At 43.1% G+C, this 22629-nt stretch overlaps 1 protein-coding gene across 2 annotated transcripts in view; it reads right to left on the reverse strand.

Annotated features, from left to right (window-relative positions):
• Nucleotides 1-1160: 1160 nt before the first annotated feature.
• The window catches only part of LOC115573074 (phosphatase and actin regulator 1-like), a 91519-nt gene continuing 70050 nt past the window's right edge, over nucleotides 1161-22629 (reverse strand). For both annotated transcript variants that reach the window (XM_030403695.1, XM_030403694.1), the window contains exons 3-12: nucleotides 21109-21189; nucleotides 19288-19491; nucleotides 17265-17604; nucleotides 14976-15178; nucleotides 13220-13376; nucleotides 9198-9253; nucleotides 7282-7343; nucleotides 6252-6392; nucleotides 3743-3819; nucleotides 1161-3557 (exon numbers count right to left, since the gene is read on the reverse strand). In XM_030403695.1, the coding sequence (XP_030259555.1) occupies nucleotides 3542-3557; nucleotides 3743-3819; nucleotides 6252-6392; nucleotides 7282-7343; nucleotides 9198-9253; nucleotides 13220-13376; nucleotides 14976-15178; nucleotides 17265-17604; nucleotides 19288-19491; nucleotides 21109-21189 (1337 nt within the window). In that variant the 3' untranslated portion in view covers nucleotides 1161-3541. The remainder of the gene's footprint in view (nucleotides 3558-3742; nucleotides 3820-6251; nucleotides 6393-7281; nucleotides 7344-9197; nucleotides 9254-13219; nucleotides 13377-14975; nucleotides 15179-17264; nucleotides 17605-19287; nucleotides 19492-21108; nucleotides 21190-22629) is intronic.

The raw sequence follows: 22629 nt of genomic DNA on the forward strand, positions 1-22629 counted from the left end.
GCAAAGTTAAGTTTTGTCCCACGATAACTAGCAAAGATGAGTCTTTTAAACTGATTTACAAACTTACCTAAAACTGGAAGCAAATGTTGTTTTCTGACACATCCTGTGGAGTTTGTTCATATCTCTAATGCTTATAAACACAGCCATTAAATAATAAAAGAACTTGTCATTTTTATCTTCGATTGGTTGAGAAACACAAAAGATGCAGATTGGACATCCAACACATTTAAAGAATATGAACTGTTAACTACATCTCTGCCTGTCTGCAGTTTTATATGTGAAATCAGCAGACGATTATCAAGGTGGTGTTTTAATTAGTGGAGGCCCTAAAGAACAAACATTTCAGCACTACCTCTCAGCACGTCTGCACTCCTGCAATGAAACTGCAGTCACTTTAATTTTTAACTTTGTTAAAAGTTTTATGTACATACACATATATATTTTTTCTACATGCTGCTCTGTACATATTTTACATATTTCAAATGGTTTTAGCCATTTTTTTTTTTTATCTGTCTTGTTGTATGTTGTTTGTTTTTTGTGGTATGCTGTTTTGCACTGTTTTTTGTCCTCTTTTTGTGATGCACGGTGGCTCTGTGAGAGCATCCCTAATTTCGTTGTACCCCCACAGTACAATGACAAAGGCTATTCTAACAATCCCCCCTGTTCATAGTGGATATCATAAGATCCCTTCCAAATGCACTTCCAAGGTATGTCAGCAAACACCGTTTCAACACACTGTACGGACATGTGACTATTATTTTAAGACAAGCCTGAAAAACTTAAAACGATAGAGCACGTCAAACATCAAGCAGGTGCAGATGACGTCCGGCCCAACTGGATACATTCAACAATGCAGGGTCCATTTGTTAGTGTCATATTTACATATATTTTTTTTAATTTATTTTCTTAGGATCACATATTTTTTTTAATGCGTCACTTCTTTGTAGTCGGCGTCAGATCCCCCGTACTTAAAAAAGGGTCCTTTTGCAATAAATTTGGATGCAGCTCTTGCAAACGTTAGCAAAAGAGTCTTCTGTCATAAATGTCACAATAGTTAAAAATCACAAGAATGTCCTGGTATCATTGAAATATTCTTGTCATTGCACGACATGAACTGTGTTAATATTCTATCTCAAAAATAATGATTCAAACAATTCGAATGCATTCAGAAATGGGATTTAATTGGCATGACGTATCCTTTACATGGTATTCTGTATTTCAAAAATGAAAAAAAAAAAAAGGAACACTTTCAGATTCGTTCAGTTGCTTCACCAACATGTAAAAAGGAAACAGATTATTGCTGAATTCATGTTCCTTGATTCCAGCAAAATGGAAGAAAAAAAAAAAGACGCCTCATGCTCTGCCCAGCGGCTCAGGTTTGTTTTTTAGAGCTGAAATGAGATCTGGAGCGTATTTTTGTATAAATTCATTCCTATTTATGCTCTAATTGTACTGAACCTATGGACGGAAAAATTTCAAACAATGGCATGATGCTGGAATCATACAGAAGCTTGTTCTAACACACACACACAAAAAATACCTCACATTTCAAAGTCTCGGAGATTAGATGACCAAGTGAATATTTTTGATTTTAAAAAGGAGCATTGTGACGTGTGCTCCGAACTCTAACAAAACCCTTATTAATTTACATAAAAATCATAAAGTGCAAAACAAGTTTTTATATTCTCGGTTCCCAGGTTTATTGGAGTCACTGATCGAGACCTTGAAAATGAGGGCGAACACGTTTTTCCATCGCAGACAGATGCATCATATCTACTTGCTTTTCTTCATCCGACAAAACGTGGAATTTCATATTGCAACTTTAAAAGTAAAACAGTAAAAAATAATAAAAATATTCTGTGCACTTTAAAGCTCATGAGCATTGGAACAGTGTGGCGAAGGATCGGTGACAACAAGACCGTCAAAGTGAAAAAAAAATACGAGATGGTCATAGATCAGAGATTCAACAATATTTTACACACTTGGGCCCTGACCTCAAAACAGTGACCGTTTGTAAAGCCAAACTCTTAACAGTGCAAAGAATTTTTAGCAATAAAAATTTAAAAATCCTGACTCAGTGAATTCAGTAAAATTCAGTTTTTCCAAAATTGAGAATGCGTCATGTTCAATTACAGACTTGAGACTCAAATTTTGACCTAATGTGTGGTTAAGCTGTTGACGATGTTTTTTTTTTTTGGGTGGCTCAGTTGAGAAAAATACCGAAAATAGTTCCTCCTGAATAAAGCCTTTGTAAAAGTATAAAAGAAAATTAAAACCCTGAAGTGAGGTGTCGTGTATGAGCACATTAAAAAACAAAAAATAATAAAAAATTGGGTAGTACACCTGTAGTTTAACCTCTTCTCTACAAACAACAGATATTGCTTGGTCAAAAGCTTATGAGTATAAAAGTAAAGTGTATAATACAATGCACATTATGAGCAAAGATCATTAAAACACACCGCTGCAAAACACACACAAAAAAATGTCGGACGACAACGTGGTCGAGCTGAGACGTAAAAAAAACGTGAGAATGAGTCGTTTATGATCCGAGTGCCTATATCAAAAACAAAAACAAAAATATAAAACAGATAATAGTTGCGACACACTGGAACCAGAATAGATCTGCCAGCTGCATTTTTTTTTTTTTTTTTTTTTTACAATAAATTTCGTAAGATTGTGACGTGAATGAAACTTGGTCAAGCATGATTCTTCTTTAAAATGTAATTTGCCTTCCTCGGTATAAACAAAATGTACATTTGGAGAGAGTGAAACTCTCGAATTCACAGTTAGCAATTAGATGACGTCGGTACAGTGAGAATTGCACGTATGGGGGAGGAAGAGGAAGAGGAAGAAAAAGTCAGGACTACAGAGTAATGACACAGAGGGGACTCCAGGGGGTGCTATAGCCTAGGAAAAGCAAAAGAAAAAAAATATTGCACAAGATTCTAATGTTGGACCCCCTCCCTCCCCTCCTGTGTGTCGTTCTAAGCTGTTTTGGGTTTTTTTTTCCTTTTTTTTGTTAAGTCCCAGCAGGTTGAGTTAAGATGGAATCTCCTGCTGAGTGAGTGAGCCAAGAACAGTCATCCCTGCACAGAGCTGTCCGTAGAGGAGTCCGGAGTAGAGAAGAGGGATAAAAACATGTCCACTGAGACACGTCCACCGGGTGTTTATTGATGAGCCGAGGTGCGGTCGCTCCTCGGCCGGTCGTCGAAAGGTGTCAATCAATTGCGAACGAAAGCTCTCCCGCAGACCTGAGCGCCTGCCTGAGAGCTCGGCGGAGACAGTCGAGCGAAATTCCACAGAGGGGGGGGCGATGTGAATCAACTGGAGTCATTATGTGCTACTACAATGGATGGAGTAGTGGGTGTGTCTGCATCTTGGAGCGTAGTACCGACTCAGTTGTGTGGGTCTTGAAAAAGGCATTTCAGAAGACATGGCCTTATTGTAGAAACGGGCACCATTTTTACTGTCCAGCACTTAAGGTTCTCAGTGGAGGAGAGCGCCGGGTCTGGCACTGCTCGAGACAGTGAGTGGTAGTCTACTATGGTCTGTGAAACCTGGAAGACGAACACACAAAAAAAGTATTGTTTTCAAACATTGCATCACATTTCATCACTTCAGCCGGAGCTCGCTGCACTGTACAGCCAATAACCCCTCCCCCAGCATACGAATCACTCCGGCTGCACCACTGAAGTTGATATTGAGGCATGCAACGGTCACACGTGAATCCCTGCACATTCACCTGGTTAAATGGCGACTCGACTCATGCACTTCCATCTCATTGCTCTTGAAGTCGTTGAGCTCCTTCCGTATAGCTGCCTGCGGGGGACAAAACAAGAAGGGAATTTGAGAAGAAGAAAAAAAAAGCTGCAGAAGGGCTTAGTACACAAACTGCAGCTTCTAAGCTCCGACTCTACCTCCTTTTAGCATGCTTCATGCATCATTTAGGCTTATCTCGGGGCCATGAATGATTCCGCTGAATTCTCTTTCTCACATCACAAGAGCCCTCAATTTCCCTCCTCTTGAGACATTAAGAGTGCGAACAATAATATGCAATCTGTTGCTGGTCTGCTCGGGTAGTTCAACCACGATGAATAGATGATGCCATGGATTTACATATGTTAAAAACACATCAAATCTATAGACGTAATGGTATTTTTAGAACGCCAAGGCTGTAGAGTAAATGTAAGGCGCAGCAGTCGTCAGTTCTTGGATCAAAAAGGAAATAAATCAAGCCGTACTCCATTTTCTCCTGAAGTACATGAGTGTTATTGTGATATGAGACTATATATATCATCTTAGATTTTGGATTTTGTTATGTCTTTATATGGTATAAGTGTCTCTTCCTGGCTAAACGGTAAAGCAATGTAATTTTCTGAACTTACCAAACTGTTCTACTTGTTCCAATACTAGCCTTTATCCAATTAGTCATTATATTCACATTGCCAATGAATAGTTATCAGAAAGCTCTGTGTTAATATTTTGTGATAGTACAAACAGTCTTAATATTGACAGCGGTACTTGATTTGTGTTGTGATATTTTATTTTGTCACTCACTCCAAGCAGTCCTCCCTTAAGAAGACTTAAAATAAGAGCCCAGAAATATTGGACTGATCTGACCCTACGGGTGAGCTCTGCCACTTTCTCCACATAATTTGAGTTTAGGCAGTCAGAACAACCGTTGACTGACAGAGTGAACGGCCAACTGAAATCCAGCGTGGGGAGCTGAACAGTTGGTACGTAGGTGAACCACCAGTTCTTTCAGGCAACCATAAGACCGGGCCCCTAGCAGATGTCTTGTTCAAGAGCAATAAATATAAATGCAGTGGAGTAAATTCATTTCTAGGAAATGGTGCAAATGATTATCCACAGTATACAAAGATAATGATTAGGGTAATTGTTGTACAGTTAATATAGAATTTAAACCTGGACATTAAAATGTGTCTTATTTGTGTATAAAATAAAACATTAAATAATGTATTTTTGGTATTTCAAGTATCTTCTGTCAGGAAAAATGCAAAATACTTCCCACTTACCTCTTGAACTAGCTCAAAACACAACATTACCCTGCTATCACTGGCATTCAGCACAGCGTGAATAAAAGAACCTAACATTCGTGTATACCTCAGATCTCTAGTGACACTATAAACTACTGAGAGAAAAAAACATTAGAGAAGTGATGCTTTCTCTCATTTTTGAGGTTTTGACACAAGAACATTGTTCAAAACAAATAGTTTTATGAATACAAGGGAGCTGAGATCAGATGAATGAATTAGACGGCGTGTAATAGAGTCCCAAGTCACCAAAGAGCAGAGGTAAGTGTTTACCAGCAGTATCTTTTTCCCTTTTCCAGGAAGGTATTAGAGCACAACCCAAAGCGGTTTCCCATTCATGTGGTTAGACACACACTCATTTGGGACAATACCCAGTGAACCATGGCCTTTCAAGTAACACCACAAGAGCAGTGGAGGACCAAGTGCCTTTCCCAAGGGCGCAAAGATTGCGAAGAGATTCCAAAAGTGAGTATGAGTCAAAATTCCAGGCAATAAAATGGTGTGCTGTGCCTTTATTAAAATCATACGTCTCCTCTGATAGTATTTGTGTGATAGCAGCCCAGCCAGGTGATGTCATTGCTGTTGCTTTTCACTATGACTCAAGGGGGACGTCTCCGGCCTTGGGGAGGATGCTTCAGAGACGGGAGAGCAAACAATATTCAAATCTGTGCTTAGACGGTAGAAGCAGGAAAAAAATGTCAGCAGAGAAGTGCTGCGGCTGAGGGGTCCTGAGGCACTGCTCGTCCGATTATGCTCTTATGTAAGGGGAGTTTGTTGCATAATCAAAACGCTGAATCCCCGTGATTTCCACGAGTGGTCCTCAGGTGCGACCTGGCGTGCTCAGAGCTGCGCAGCATCAAAGCAAAGGAGGCAGCATTGCTGCTCCGCCAAAAAATCTAGGACTCATTAAAAGTTAGAAGCGTGGACCGCTGGGCAGCGAGCAGCAGGACTGCTCCAGGGTGTTTACTCACATCAGGGAACCAAACAGCTGAGGTGGAACTTGCTGTAACTAGAGAGGAGGAACACATCCTCCGGCCATTACTCTCCTGCCTTACGGGTTGCATCACATGAGGCTCGGGATGGGGGAAGGGGTGCATGATGGTGTTTGGAGAAATTTGAAGGCAGGCAAGGAGGGATCCTGGGATTATTTCAAGATTATCTCAATTTAACTGTAAGATTAGTGTAAGTGATACTGGCCTTGTCAGCTGCTGTCAGCCGGGTCCAAGGTTTATCTGCCCGCCTGTCATAATCCTGGGCATCTGACACCTCCACGTAGTCACTGAATCGGATGAGAATTTTGGCCTGTCTCAGCTCCTCTACAGTGGGCCTCTGGCTCAGCTGGAACAAAAGCAGAAAAACAGCGTTAAAGAAAAGACAACCAGGGAACGCACTGCTATTCTCCATCTTGGTGAACCACATATATTCCAACTCCTTATACAAACTTGAACAGTCAGTATTTCTCATGTAGGTTCATCAGAGAGTTTAATATCGCACTGCATGCAGGAAGTTCACTGAAGCAGTGCGCTCCTCATTTGCACAACTGAGTTAACTGGTAAGTGTAAAGCTGGCAGCACGGTTTACACTCAGCCTCCTTATTTTTATTTATTCAGATCATGAGTTGTGTCCAAGTTTCATCTTTAGGCTCTGGTCAGGTGTGAAGTTGGAAATATACAGCACATATTTCATTTTTTTAACTCTAAAAATCTGTATCCACCTCCTAAAATCCAGTATTAGTCATGCGACACTCTATACTACATTTTTATTCTATACTACGTTAACCTTTATGTATATACAGTATATGTATCTTAAAAACACAAATACGTCAACAGTGAACTTCCTACACTGTGTACCATAAGGCATGTGATGCATGAAATAAAATACTTCAACAGCTGTGAGATTTTTTTTGCTTTGAGCAGCATGTCTGCAGGTGAGCAGGAAGTGCTATAATCTAATTGAAAGTGATGGGAACATGCTCAACACCTCCCTATGGGGTCCAAGGATTTTGGCAGCCAAAATGCTGAGGGACCAAGGGCAACGAGGGCGTCGTCGTCTCCTGGGGGAGACCTGAGAACTACAGCAACACGTCCATAACAGACGAGACTCTTGACTTCTCACTACAGATGAGTCACTGTCACAGTGTTTGTTTATGCCTGGCCAACAATTCACCCCCTCCGAAGATCACATACCAAATGTGGGTTTTGCACCTTTGGCGCTATTTCGGACTCACCTTTCGTGTTAGCCTCCGCTTGATCTCCCGCTTCTCCTCCATCTCCTCTTGCTCATTGCGAGCTGCAGAGAACGAGAAGTTGAGTGTTACGCCGCCAGTTCAGGCACATGCAAATAGAAAAATGTTTGGAAATCACTTAAAGGGTAACAAACACACCATTTGCATAATATGGCTCATTAGGTTCGCACTAAATTGGATAAGTTTTCTTATATCCTAAAACATTTTCCATCGTTGGCTGTTTAATACTGTTAGGGATGCGTATCGGGGGAGAATGATCGCTTTGTTCCTTTCAAGTTGTCCCGGGGCTTGTTAGTCCGTGTTTACGATCAAGTGATTGGCCTATTTAAGGATTTTACAAGGAAAAAATGCTGATCACGTTGAGGTCTTACACCTCTTTAAAAACATTTTTTAAAAATCATCCACGTCTTGTTCTATAAGTCATTTAACAGCGACACCGAGCCTCAGAGGAGCAAGTTAAAAGGCGAGACGAGAGCAAACAAGATGCATGCTGGGACCCTGCTCCTGTTTGCAAGGGCTTCAGAAGTCAAACTGAATTTGTGCTCGTGCTGAACATTGACTGCGTCTATGGTACTGTTCCCATTTTAGGTTTCTAGACGGTTAACTCTCCTGAACATGGAGCCTGTTTGTTTAACCTTGCCACTGTATGTGCGAGACCGACGGTGAGGACATGACTTGCCACTCGTGAATTCGTCGCCTTTGTGTTTTTCTCTGCCAATCACGCAGGAAGCCTCTAGGAGCGCAGGGGACCGCTGGCAAATCAGCCTTTGATGTGAGAGAGCCGCAGAGTCCCAGGCAGCAGAACTGCTTCTCTCTGATACTGCATGTGTTTTGAGCTGAGGAACCAGTCTCCCTCGACGTGACTCCTCGGGGAGCCCTGCTGCCTGCCTGCATGCCTCGGATGAAACGGCAGACCGAGGACGAATAAAAAAAGGGGAGAGGCGCTCACTACTAGCTCTCACAAAACTGGGCCCCCACAAAGCACCAGGCTGCACTATGTGAAGCCTGCATGCAATGACGGCTGCTGTAAATATGGAGTCATGCTTTGCTGCAGTGTATTTAATTTACAGTTAGAGAGGGCCTTTGAGTTGTTTTATCACTGTGCCATATGTTTTTTAAAAGGGACAGTTCACCACAAAGTCAAAAATACATGGGTTTCCTCTTGCCTGTGGCGCCGTTTATGTTTCTAGATTTTTCTGGAGCTGCGGATTTTTTTGGGGATCAGCCATGGACATGCCGACCTTCCCTCGGATATAATGGAACTAGATGGCTTGCAGGGTTCAAAGGTTCACGATGAATAAATAGACAGTAATGTCTCCTTCCAGAAATGATGGCGCATTTACTCAGGATGATCCACAGATCTGGTTGCGAGCAGTCTCATGTAGGAACGATTTTCTTGACATATCACCGCGTGTGCATCCACTCATGGACGGGACGCTTGCCAACTAACCTAACTAAGCTGGCTAACAGCTACAGCACAGCCGAGGAGGACGCCATTAATGTTTACATCCCGCCCTGTCATGAGCTCGCGTCCCTTCTGCAAGGTGATACGTTGGTGGTTGTAGTTCGGTAGAGAGACAACAGTTCCTACGTGAAACCGCCCACAACAAAGGTCTGTGGAATGTCTTGAGTAACTAGGTCATGATTTCTATAAAAGAGATGTTGTTGTTGAGTTTTTTGAAAATGTATTCTTTTGGGCGCTCTGACCACCACAAGCCGTGTGCCATCTGGCTCCATTAGATCCGAGAGAAGGCAGATCACTCTGCAGCTGATATCTCCAAAAGTCGAACAAACAATCTAGATGGATGACACGTAAGATGAAAAATAGCCATTTTTGATTTTGGTGTGAACCGTCCAGCTGATAAATGATGTTACATATACAAGTTTGAGACACTCACGTTTGAGGATGTTCCTCTGCTCCAGCTCCTCTGCTGTGGGTCTCTGACTCAAGCGCCTGGAAGAAAACATGCATCCGTGGTCAGCACATAATCACAGGAGCTAGGTCGGCATGGCAACACTGAATCAATATGATGGGGGGGGGGAGAATAAAAGCTGAAGTTCATCATGCAAATCAACCTACTTTACATGTAATAGCATGTAATCATCAGCTGTCACAGTTCAGGGGAATATCTGTGCAAGCTTGGTGTTCTTCTTCGGTGATACATGTAGTGATGAGCAGCTGAGAGGAAAAAAAAAGCTGCACAGTTTCTACATTTTGCCCAGTTTTCACTCTGCAGCTTTGACAGCAACTGCCAGCAAGGTTATTGACATTTTGTCTCACAGCATGGGCACCATCACAACTGACAACTCTCGACTTAAGAGTAAACTGCAACACGTTAGTCCCAAACCGAATTAAATAAACATAAACTCAACGTTTCCTTACTTTGGCTCGAGTACAACTTATTTATGAGCAACATACTTATGTTTTTTTTTTTCCCCCACTGCATCTTATATAAGCCCTTCTCCTTTTGATAGCTTGACAGGTGAACTTCACAACAAATTTTGCTTAGCCGTGATCACAATCCCTCTCTTCTAATTGAAAGCCTGCATGATAATACGTTGGTGCAATGCAGGGGGAGAAGGCCAGTAAAAAAAGACATATTTCCTGAAGACTCAGCTTTCATCCGATGCGGAATAAGGCAAAGGAGATTATGACACCATCACGCGGCAACTGAAAGGTTTCAGCAGCCAAGACAGCTAAAATAAACCGTGCACACACAAAAGACACATGGAACAAGACAGACAGACACTGTCACACCATTTCAAGAGATACATTTTGCACAGATTATCTCCAATTTCCTCAATGTATGAGTGGCTGAAATGACTAAAGCACCCAAAGGCAATCTGTGAAAGGTCACTCTAAGTGCTTTCAACTAGGGGACTCTTATTATAGCACTGTGTCAGGACCCTGCGGCGGTGGACCTAACTGTAGGCGCTGGATCAATGATTGTCTCCATCTCGTTAGACGTGACAGCCATCTGAAGCCGCTCAGCCCTGTGAGCTACTGTACGCAGGCCTAGGCCTGTGCTCAGAGTGCCTTGTCTCTTCTCCTCTCGTGTCATTTTCTTTTCCCACCGGAGGGAAAAAAAAGTCAAGACACCGGATCTCAGACTGGAGCCCCACGCCTCTCAGTGTGGCCCGAGCATTTTATCAGCATCGCGCCAGCCAAAACGCAGCTGCTGTAAGTAAACACGCTCAGACTAGGCTGCAAAACATCCATACGGACGCTCCTTCCCCAATAATTTCTGTCACAGCCAGGTTTATTTAAAGCGTTCTCATTATCGGCTAAGTGCTTGTCTGCCTGGTTTGTGCAATATGACGACGAGAGACTTGAGAGTAATGAGATTATATAAAGGAGTTACACAAGGTTTAATGATGTGGCTAATGTGAGGAAAGATTTGTTTGTAGCTGCACTAATCAAGATATATTAACATAAGAATCAAATAACTTTAGCTGCGTTCCAAATTGCATGCCTTTTATCCTTAGTGCATACTACTGCTGCGCTCACACAGTACATACTCTTACATGCAGTATGCGTACAAAGTAAAAATACTACTTCGTCGTGACATTGCGCCTTAAGCTTTTACGGCGCCCCCCCCCTGCTCCTACATCCCAAGTCAACATTGAAGTAAAGAGAAAAAGAATACAGTTTGGAATGCAGCTAACGAGCTGTCATCCGTCTGGGCGCTCTTGGCGGCTCGTTAAATGTGACGTAACTTCCGCTGCGCAGTGGATTGTGGGCCTGAATTGCCTGGAAAGCATTGCAAACAGCCTGTGTAACGTGAAAAGGTGTCCCTTTTGAGGACGAAACTAAAACAAAACTTACAAAGAATGATCAAAACAGTACAATTTTAATGTTAGCAGTTTAGTGTCTTTCAGCTCTTTGGTTTGGTTTTATGGCCCACAATGCACTGCTCTCATCAACCTCATTTTCAGCAGCAGCAAGCAGCTGTTCTCAGCAGCTAACAGACAAGACAGAATTAAGAGACTAGCTAGAAAACATAACGGAACCTTTTACATCGAAGGAGTCAGATAGTTTTATCTGAGACTGGTGGAGACCAAAACAAAGCTTAAAGGAGAGGGAAGTTTGGAGTCTATTCGACAGGCATCTAAATCAACACCCTTTTTGAATCTGTCTTTGCCCGATGTGCAAGTGGTCAACAACTTAAAGCAACATTAGGTTAAAATAATATCTTCAAAATCATTTTGATGCTACAATGTCTTGTAATCGTATGAATTGTGTCTCTGTCTCAGCCACTCTGCCCCCCCCCATCACTAGGATCACAGTTTTACATACATGCTTACTTCAAGATACAAGTTTTCAACACATAACGTTGTTATGAGGTAATGAGTTTTGTAAGTAGTTTGCATTTTTCCTAGCCATCCCCGCCTTCTTTGAGAGGTTATGGCATGCTAAGCTAACCCCCTCCTAGCTGCAGCTTCAAATCTAACTGGCTGACACGAGAGAGGTATCCATCTTCTTGTCAAACTCTAAAGCTAGAATGCAAAAAAGCACATGTCAAACTATTCCTTTAAGAGATATAACCGCATAACAAGTGAAAACATATTGAAGCGAGCAAGGATCACAAACACTAAGCCAAAGACGCAGCAGTGTTTGTCAACTTTCTCAAGGGTGAAAGCTGAAAACTCTTCCGTTCAGTTTCCAACCTTGAGATAAGGGCTCTCCGGAGGTTTTTCCCAGTGAATCAGGTCAACGGAAGAAAGTTGAGGTCGGCCTGTCCTCGAGTGGCATTACCATAATCAATTCTGATTGGCCTCGCAACAACAACATTACAGGACACAATGCTGCTGGCAAAAAAAAAAAAAAAAGCATGGAATTAGGAACTGTGCATCAGATGACACTGTGCAAAGGACGCTGTTCGGGAACATGACGACTAAGCAGGCAGGCCTTCTGGGAACACGCGCTGTGTTCCAATCACAGTGGGGAACGGTGACTTGTTTGCCAATGTCTCTAGATAATACTCCATCCCTTCCCCTTGCAACCATATTTCCCACGCCTCGCATCTTATCATCCTATCTGGGTTTTTCTCTTTTACCCATATGCTTGACGGTCGCTTCCTCTGTCGACACATCATTACACCCCCCCCCCCTTCATTCAGACGGGCGAGTCGTGTTTGAAAAGACGTGGACGAAAGCGAATGAGGCCTGCGGGAGAGAAAACATTACGTTGTTTGATCTGTTCAATTACTAGAACTCGCATTCATGATCTCAACGCATGTATACAAATTCCTGCGATTTGTATACGCACTGCACCAGTGTACAGCGTGTGTGTGTAAACTGCTGGTATGAAGTGGATTGCTTGCTTGCGTGGTGCTGCTGTGTGGAGGAGTCGGGTGGAGATAGTTTGGCACATGCATCACCGTGGTGATTCAGTCAGCGAGGGAGGAAGTCAGGCAGGAGGAAGAAAGAGGAGAGAGCGAGAGAGCGAGAGAGCGAGAGAGAGAGAGAGCGAGAGAGACAGAAACAGAGACAGAGAGAGAGAGTGAGAGAAGACAAGAGAAGAGAGAAGGGGGGGCTGATGCATCGTTGAAATTAGGTCAGCTCCATTTTCAGAGCCCTCATTTTAACGAGATAAAGCGTTTATCCTTATCGCATGTTGAGAAGGAAGAAATGAAAGGATGTAAAAGTGTTTTGATAGAGAAAAAAAAAGGCTCATATTTGCTTTCGGCTTTGGATTGAGTCACAGTCCCTATCAGCCAGGATATTGGGCCATCGTCGGCCCAAAGTAAGTCAAGACGCTCGACTGAGGGGCGTCGGTGTCGTTTTCTCTGCAGCTGCTGTCAAGTTTGCCACAGCATCATCAAGCAGGTTTATTGAAAACATTGGGGGCACCATGAATGTTGCATGCCAGTTAATGTATTCGAAGGTTTAAAAATTTATGGCGCGCAACCTGTCTCACCTTGTGAGTTTGGTGCCAATCTGCTGCCTCGACTCCAGTCTCTCCTCATCCGTCTGCATGGGCAGGATGTTCTTCTCCTCCAGCTCTCTTTTGGATGGACGATTGCTCAGCTTGATGGCCAGGGAGTCTTTCCTCAGCACCTTCTGGGCCAGGGAACCTGAACGTTAAACATCACGTCAAAACATGAGAGGAGCCGCAGGCATGAAGCACAGGCCCAGGGCCTCATTTACAGGAATGTCTTCAGTCTACTGTATGTCTCAACGGGTTAAATTAGATTATACCTTGGATCTAGACCACACAGACAAAGAAATAAACAAAGATGACATTTTAAAAGAAAATCATCAATTCTTACTTAAATGATGTCACGGTACCATTAACATCACCATCAAATAGTCGCTATTTGCACACATTAGTAGCATAAATCCTTTTTTTAACCGGAAACACGCGTCTCGCTCGAGGAGAAATCTCGCTTTGAAATCTCATGAGGTGAGCTGTTGTTGGCCCGACCTGATTGCCAAAATCCGTTAGTCAGCGAAGGCTTTGGAAATACATTCTTGCAGGCGGTTCCAACAGGTAAACCCCACACTCCTCTCTCCACCTCCGACTCCTCTTTCCACTAAAGTCTCACTGCAACAACTCCCCTCAACCAGGACTTAAGAGAGAGACGAGCAAGAAGAAGAGGATCCTGCTCTTTAACAAAAGTCTCATCTCTTAAGGAATCCTTCCTGTAATGTTGTCAGACGCCAGGGGTAAAAACCTCGGTGGATGTAGTCGCCCGATGGATTTTGTCGAAGCCATTGCAGCTGTGCTGTGTCTTCTAACTGAGGCAATCCAAAACTTTTGATATGAACAGATCCTTCAAAATACCAGAATTCCCTTTTAACTGTCAAACTTCCAGTAAGTTAGTGAGCGCTAACACAGAACTAATACTGCTTAATTGAAAGCAAATAGTTAATGGTTTATATGGTTACACCAATATAAAGTGTTACAATTGTCATCTTTATTTCACATGTGTTTGATGCCGAGATGTTAATAGTTGGAAAAAAATTGAAGAAGGTCCAAATATTAAATACGACACAACCCTCATCATCCAAACTATGATGATCTGAATCTGATTTGATGTTCTGCAAAACATTTTAAATGTTTACCCGTAATGTTTCCTGTACCTTTAAGCACTCCTCACACTCTTTCAACGCCCCTAAGAGTCACGCTGTGGCATATTAAAATAACCCCATCACGCATGGCCAATCCCAACCTTTTAAAACCCTCCGACGCGCTCCCAGGTGGAAACAAAGGGGACGGTGTCAAAGACGCGGATGTCTTTGCACAGTTCAGCAGTTATGCAAAGGGAGTCACAAGTGAAGAGCCGTTTCCGCGGCTGACAGCGTGAAGCTGGATACACTTCTGTGAACATTGTTCCCCCCCCGCTTTGAAGGTCAAGCTACATCTCAGTTCAAAGAGCCTTCGGGTGGAGCCAGCAGTACTGTCGATCAGGATTAGTCAAGCAAATGTGTTGACACATCTGTAAACATGAGCTACCCTGACCGATTAAGCAGGCGAAGACAGTTCTCCTGCCAAAGCACACTATTACTTTTTTTGGCACTCTCCTCAACCTACCTTTTTCTTTTACATGTAGACAAGTAGATCAGAGAAATCTTACAGTCTCTGTTGATACATTAATGCATCTTTTGCTTTAACAATTTTGTACGAAACTTTCTCTTTACTCGTGCAAAACGGATTCCTCAAGGTCACCCACTTGTAAATATCGAGTCGTCATCTTCGTCGTCCTCGTCGTCGTCATCGTCCACGTCGTCGTCCTCGTCCTTATACATGCTGGGCAGGTCTTCGTAATCGGACTCGTTGGGCATGTTCTCCTTGTCATCCTCATAGTCGATGATCACGGACGGCACTTCTCTTCTGTCCAGGGGAGCGCACTGACCAACACCGTGCAGTGCAGAGCTGGCGGATTGAAAGGGGACAAAATCATGGGTCAATACTTATGGCCACATACCATTTGGCCTATATAAGAGGCTGAGCCTGCCCTTCCCCCTAACAGTGAAGGGACATAAGAAATCACATTAACATTTTTCAGGTCCGGCTCTATACCATGGCAATGTCTCTGAAACAATAAACCTCAATCTAGAAGAGGGATTTAAAACAATAAAGGGGGATTCTGGTGCACAGTACAATGATAGCTCAGTGGGATTTTAATCCATGTATAGAGGGAGAGGAGATGTATAACTCCAGCGAAACAAAAGTGGAGCACAAAGAATACACACCAACTACAATTTTGTGCAGTCCTACGCAATGCCATGCAATCCTCTGAACTACACGGAGGAAGAGGAGTAACAGATTATACAAGGTCTATAATTCAAAAATAAGGTGACGGAAAAAAAAAAAAAAAAAAAAAACAAAACTCTCAGGAGCGCAGAAATCACACGCAAGAGCAAAACCGGAGACATATTTGATAGATTTGATTAATCACAGTCTAGTTGGAGCCTCTTATGATGAGCCACTGTTACGTAACCATTATCAAGCTTTCAGACTAATTGTGAGAGATGTCGGTACCATTACTTCCTTATCCGTGCCCAAATGACTCTGGTGGAAAAGAGATCCTAATGTAAGCGCTTACATAATGTCCAATCCGCCGCTATCCTGTCCCTTTTTTTCTCCTCCAAAACACGAAGAAAACGCAGCTCTTGTAAAGAGCAGCTGGTCATGTTATGTCAGGCCAACTGCTGGAGGGACGCCTACTCCGCGTGCCTGTGCCCACACATACACACAGTTACTTCAAAAAAATTAGGCCATGTTGGCCTGTGAGGCAGTGTGCCGATTTAGACCTGTACACCAGCGCTACGTGGCAGGATGCGACCTCAATAACACCGGGATGTGTTTGAGAGTCGACATGAAAATACAACCTAATAAACAGGACACCCTAAGCCAATTATAATGGGTTTTTTTTTCCTGTAATTACTCGGATTAGTGCTGTTTTGATGGTAGAATTTCATGCTAATAATCAGAGCCTCATCAGATGAAGGAAAGTTAGTTTTTTTTAAAAGGAAAGTTGTCATCGGCACACTACGGGCCAATCGGTATAAAAAAAGGCTGTGTTTATCAGGTATAGGCACATTTTGTAATGACTGTTAGCAAAACAGATGGATTTTATGGGAAGGTGTTGGTTTATCCAGTAGGGGTGACGCTGATAATCCAGCGCCTCTTAAATCTATTTTGTTTACCTTCTGTTCTGCTTTGTTATAGTAGATGTCGGTAATGCACCTTTACACTGGTTGTGCATCGCCACGCAATGTAAAAGGAAGAAGTAAAAAGCTGCTGTGACAGATAACTGATACCTTGCTTAGTGTGTGGCGTGGATCTGTTGCGTGGCTGCTACTCATTTATTCACTCCTGCTGTGCAAAATCACGTCCAAACGAGAGACATTATTGTGAGTCCCTCCCCACCACCCTACACGCGTTCAACAAATGTTATTCATTAGATAAAGACACATGAATGAATGTGAATTTAACCGAAAACAAATCTGGTATCGTGAACGCTCTAGCCGGAACGCAAGCTCCAACAGCATTGGAGGCCAGTTTGAAGACAGGAAATACATTACTGAGGTGATTCACAATGCCTTCAACCAAGACTGTGAGTCCAGGGATGTGTTCAGGAGGGGACAGGAGAAGATTTGAAGCATCAGTCAGCACCAACCCGCCGGAGGCCTGACATACACCATCAGACTATCGCCTCTGAGGCAAAAAGAGGAATTAGGTGCCCCGATGGGCCAGGGCTTGCTGGTTTATATGCCAACTTCAGTAGATATCATTGCAACATGATCCAGACATGTCTTCGGCACACTGGCAAAATTGTTATATCCTCGCGTTCTGATAATTACAGCTACCCTAACACATTTCATTCCCCAAACCGATCCAAGATATAATGTGTGGTGTTAAGACAGACAGAAAAATGGAGGCTGATCTATAATCCCTCCGCGCTGTCACTGGAGGACAATCAAATTTAATGACCAGAGCACCGACGGATACTGACCTTTCAAACCTCTGCATGGAGAGCGCCAGGGTTTTATTGAGCTCCTCGATGATGCGGCTGGGAGCGTGCAAACTGCCGTACTGGAGCTGCAGCGGGTGACCGTGGCTCTGGTGGAGACTGGATAGACCGGCGAGCTGGGAGGGCAGCAGGGTGCCGTGGTGGAGGGACATGCCCTGGGAAGGGGCACACTTTTGGGAGAGCCCACTGAGGGGATTGGGGGACGGAGAGGGGGATGAGTCCAGCCCCCCCTGAGGCACGCAAATCATAACTTTCTTGGGAGGCAGAGGTGGAGAGTGCTTTCCCCCGGGCATACAGGGCAACTTCATTGGCTGGCAAGAATCTAGGGAGAAATAAAATCAAGTATAAGGCTTCATTGTACACCATGGTTGAGGGGCCGACTGGGTCTAAATTCCTCTACATGTATTAAATGCAACTCTGAAACAGGTACGTATGTTCATATGTTCTGGACATGTACAAAGATACAAGTTTTTTGGAAAGAAGTGAGGGACAAAGTGGCTTCCCTGATTGGGTATGACTGGCAGCTGTCACCTCTTCAGTGTGTTCTGGCAGCTAGGGTGGACAGTGCACGAAACAACTCTAATGCTAAACTGATTGGGATACTCTTGTATGCAGCGAGAAAGACCATTCTCAAGCTCTGGATTTCTAAGGACACCCCTTCACTGGACGATTGGTATAAGGAGGTACTGAGAATACTCCCTCTGGAAAGACTGACCTACACCATCCATGACAATGTGGACGGATTTATTAAGATCTGGCAACCAGTACTGGACACGGTGGACCCCTCTAATTTGAACTTTGCGCTATCTGTTTAATGACAATGAAGCTGGCCACAGCATATTATAGTATTAAGAATGTAGAGGTATTATCCCGGTGGTGTGTGGGTATATATGCTTTTTTTTAAATTTATTTATATCTATTTTTTTTTTTTTCCTTGTCTTTCTTTGTCTTGTCTGTCTGTTTGTTGGTCCTGCTGTAGTTGTGTGTTCTTGTTGTTAACGTAGTTCAGTTGAAACGATAAAATGATTAAAAAAAAGGAAAAGGGGGTTCCGAGTATGTATAACGGAAATGTGCATATGTGTTGACAGAACTCAATAAAAAGACTTAAAAAAATAATAATAACCAAGTATAACTGGACAGAATGACGGACTACTGAACATTTTCAACTTGTGGTGTGGGCCATATTCTACACTTTGCTGGTGCAGACAGATAAACAACGCTCGTGGACGATGACACATGGCTCAGACATCAGTGCAGAGTGGCGGGAATTAGGCCAGGGTAATGCCACTTCCCCTCTGACTGACAGATTGACAATGACAGAGAGCGCTCAGCTGACCTCTCCTCGGGAGAATTTAATGAGACTACTCTAATCCTTTGCACATGTGTGGCAACGCAGGTAGGGTTTAAAGCAACAGCCGTCATGACTCATTTACCGAAACAAGCTCTCTGTATTAACTGTGTGAGATTCACTGAGGTGGTGAAATGAATAGCAGTAGGGTACATTGGTTTCGGAAAAAGGGAAAATCAAGTGTAAGGTGTGACTTCACCCACTGGATTGTGGACTGTGTTTTCAAGCCTGGGGTTTGGCATTAAAGGCAGTCGCCATTTTGTTTTGTTTCGGACCCAATAGTATCATATTTGGATGAGAAGGTGGGTGCGGGGATGATATCCTGGCAGGATGTGATTGCAAAGCCGAGGACACGCTGTGGCAGCTTCTTGTCAATCACAAGGTAGTTAAGCCTTAAAGCATACAAGCATTTGTTGTCTATTTTTTCATCTAAAATGTACAAAATTTACAAAATGATGCTCTATTGAAGAAGACTTGAAACTAGCATTTGAGACCATAGAGTCATTAGGAAGCTGTTTACTGAGGCAACAAATCAAGCAAGAGGTAGGACCATTTTCTCGTAGGCTTATTTTTGCAACCAGTGGAGTCCCCGCTTTAGGCACTTCCATGGATGCTTGGGAAAAATGTTGCGATCCAGCATCAACTAAGACAACTGACCTGTGCTATGGTTTGGGATCCTAGAGAAAGGCTTTGGAGGGAGCGCAGGAGGCTGTTTGTGGTACAGCGGCGGCTTGGCGGGGGTATCCTGAAGGTCACCTGGGTAGGTGACAGATTTCTTGGTGGACAGGACCATCGATGATTTGATAGAGTGCTCCTGAGTGCCGACTCCGCCGTCCATCGAGGAGCGGAACTCAACTGTCGCTAAAAAACACACACACACACACACACAAAAAAAGAGTAACAATCAATATTGAAAATGGCTGCACGACAAAGACACTTCCAAGAAGACTGTTCAAACAAAGTTTGAAATGAACTCGGGGTGTTGAGTCTTTGTGACAAAGGGTGGTTGGGGATTCAGGAGGCTAAGACTGTTTAACTACCCAGGAGTCTTTTATCAGCACAAACCAGACCGAGGAACAGTGTCAGCCGTGCCGTGTGACAGAACTTTTGCTTTTTTAATTCTTTCAGCGCGCTGAGCCATTTGATGGTTTTTACATGATCACATTTTCAGGCTGACAGTGCAATTCACAATGCTGCTCACATATTCTGACAAACAATGGTTTTTTTTTTTTTTTTGGCCACTCTCCCCCGTTCCCAACTGTCATTTTGACTTTACAACTTCACGAGCAAGGTTAGTCTCTTGATTTTTAACATTCAGGAGGTCTTTCAAAGGATTCCTTCGGTGTTTCTTGCGCTGTTGTCGAAGATATTAAAGTAAAATGTCTCTATTGTAATCAGATGGTCATTTTGAAGCATCTCCAAGAGAAAAGATCTGATCGTATCTTTAAATTCATTTAAAGAGACGGTGACTAGCACACTCGTATGAGGGTTTGGCTGGTGTGTGAGACATTAAATCCAGGCACACCGAGTGCCAGTCAAAGACAGCGTCCAGTTTTAAGCCAATTACAATAAAGCAGCCAATCAGATGAAAGGTTGGCACGTTTTTTCTTTTCTTTTCTTTTAAATGCATTTCTATTTTTGTCCGCACTTATCCATTTCCATTTATAGCATCCTGGAGCAGAACAAGCTTCATTGTATATCTATCCATCAGAGGGACGTCAGTGATAAAACAGCACAGTTTTCACTGATGTAGTTTATGTAAAAATATCCACCGCTCATCTATCGAGCTGTGCACACACGCTTTCTTTTTTGATTACAGAAACTAGGTTGTCACTGGGCAGGAGAATTGAGAACACACCTCTCCCTATTAATATGCCTTCCTGGAGTGGCACAGCTTTCGCGTAAAAACATCAGTTCTTACCATTACCGTGAGCTCAAGGTTCACATAATAAGCCACGGAGAAGTGGCTCGTACTTGATTTAGGTCAGTTTGTTTTCAGCTCTGACTCCAAAGAGACCACTGACCAGAAGGCTAAATTTTTTAAAACAATAAATTATGAAAAAAAAGGTCTCATATCTCCTCATTTGACCTGTTCACATCTCAGCGAGAGTCGATGGACTTTCTCGGCTTCAGCAACTTTGTGTTTCATGTCCCGAGGCATCGGGCACCCTGCTGTCCGACTCAAATACACTCACTAGCTTTGAGTAAGGCACATCAAATCAAGATCAAAGACTTTATAAAACCCTACAAAATTTCTATAATGAAAGATTATATCTCGAGATGCCCCGTGCCAAATCTTGAAGAGTGCACTTCAGAGACTACTGATTAATGAGGAGATGAATGACTGAAGACCTTCCAATTCAGTGCACCACATCTGCCCCCTCCCCTCCCCTCCCCTCTTCTCGCAGTTTCTATTTAAAGCCCAGACAGTTTCCAGCTCCATTCGATTCAGAATGTAACCGTGTGTCATCAGCTCACCTTTTTCAAAGATTTCCTTCAGCACCCCTCTCTTGATCAACTCGTCTCTGCTCTGTCGCATGGACATCTTCCTCTCCAAAGCTGAGGGGGGGGGAAGAAGAATTGTTAGCAACGCACAAAATATTAACTGAAAAGGATCGTCCTAATCTAGTAGTCTATTCAAGGCTTTAGATTGCAGATAGCAGGTCAGAAGAAAGAAAAATCCCACTTTTCTGGTAATTCTAACATTAGTTTCTTGTTGAAAACACAAGAGCTGGCTGGTGAAACTGAAGCAGGCATTATTCATGACAAAGACCAAAACTAACCACTGACTGCCTATCCTTTCCTTTGCTGTCTGCAGCGCTCAGCCCCAAACATTTCTTGTTCCAAATAAGAGACAAACCTGTTTAAGGAGCCATTTTACCATTTTTAAAATACATTGTTTAAAAACAGCTGGGAACTGTAGTTCAAGCCCAGAACCGAAATAAATGTTGCATTTGGTGAGAAACTATTTTGAGCTGCGAATCGATACACAATTGTTGGTCTACTCAGTCGGTGTTTACGACAGCGGGATGGTGCATGCGGCGCCGACTTCAAAATAAAACTACAGGGTCCATGTTTACTGCAATGATGGACCACGTCGCCCGGGGCAACAGTGTGGCTCACTGATGTGTTTTTGGACAACAGTGAAAGTATGCAGCACTGTGACCATTTAGTCGCATTTTCTTCGAGACCAGTCCCAAATGTATCCTTTAAACAAATGCAGTTTTTTTCCCTACTGATTCACCTGTGCATGAGGTATAACATTAGTCATGCTGTATACATATATGTACAGTGAGGGGTAAATGTTTTAGGCCTTTTATATATTGTATAAAATCAGAACAAAGCTACTTCAGTTGACAGAACAGCAGTGTTATGATCCAGGATTTTATTGTAAAGATAATCTGTGACTTCTCCTCTGAACACCTAAAGCTAAACAACAGGGTCTTGATTAACCAAAGACATAAAAAGGACAGAGGAGATATTCAAACAACAACACTTCTCATAGTACTGCATTATGCACAAGAAAACTATGTCCCATAGCTACTGCTTGCTTCTATTTTTAGCTTCGGAAAGTTGAGGCACTTAACATCTCCTATCAGAGGGCTGCACAAAGGCGGTCCAAAACCATGTTAGCGATTTCAAAATCCACCCCTGCATGGAAACCAATTAAGAATGTGAAATGAGGATCGGCAGCGAAACACTCGAGCGCAGGAATGTCCCTGCAGGCCTCCGTAGCTCCTGCTTAAGATCACAGATTGTGCCATGTGTGCTTTACATATGACCCAGGAGTCCTGTCCCAGCTCCATCAGAAGGCGCTGTGCCCAATGTTAATACATCCCCACTGCGGATTCATGAAAATACTGGACGGCTTGACCTCCATTTTCCTTTCCCTTAGTCACAGCACAGTGGATTTCAAAAAACCGACTGCTGAGAATCCAAAATTAAAAAACACAAATGAGAGTCACACAAATGTCAGACGGCGAGGCCTCCGGGGCAGGA

The sequence above is a fragment of the Sparus aurata genome, chromosome 21 (assembly GCF_900880675.1).
Source record: "Sparus aurata chromosome 21, fSpaAur1.1, whole genome shotgun sequence".
NCBI classification, from domain to species: domain Eukaryota; kingdom Metazoa; phylum Chordata; class Actinopteri; order Spariformes; family Sparidae; genus Sparus; species Sparus aurata.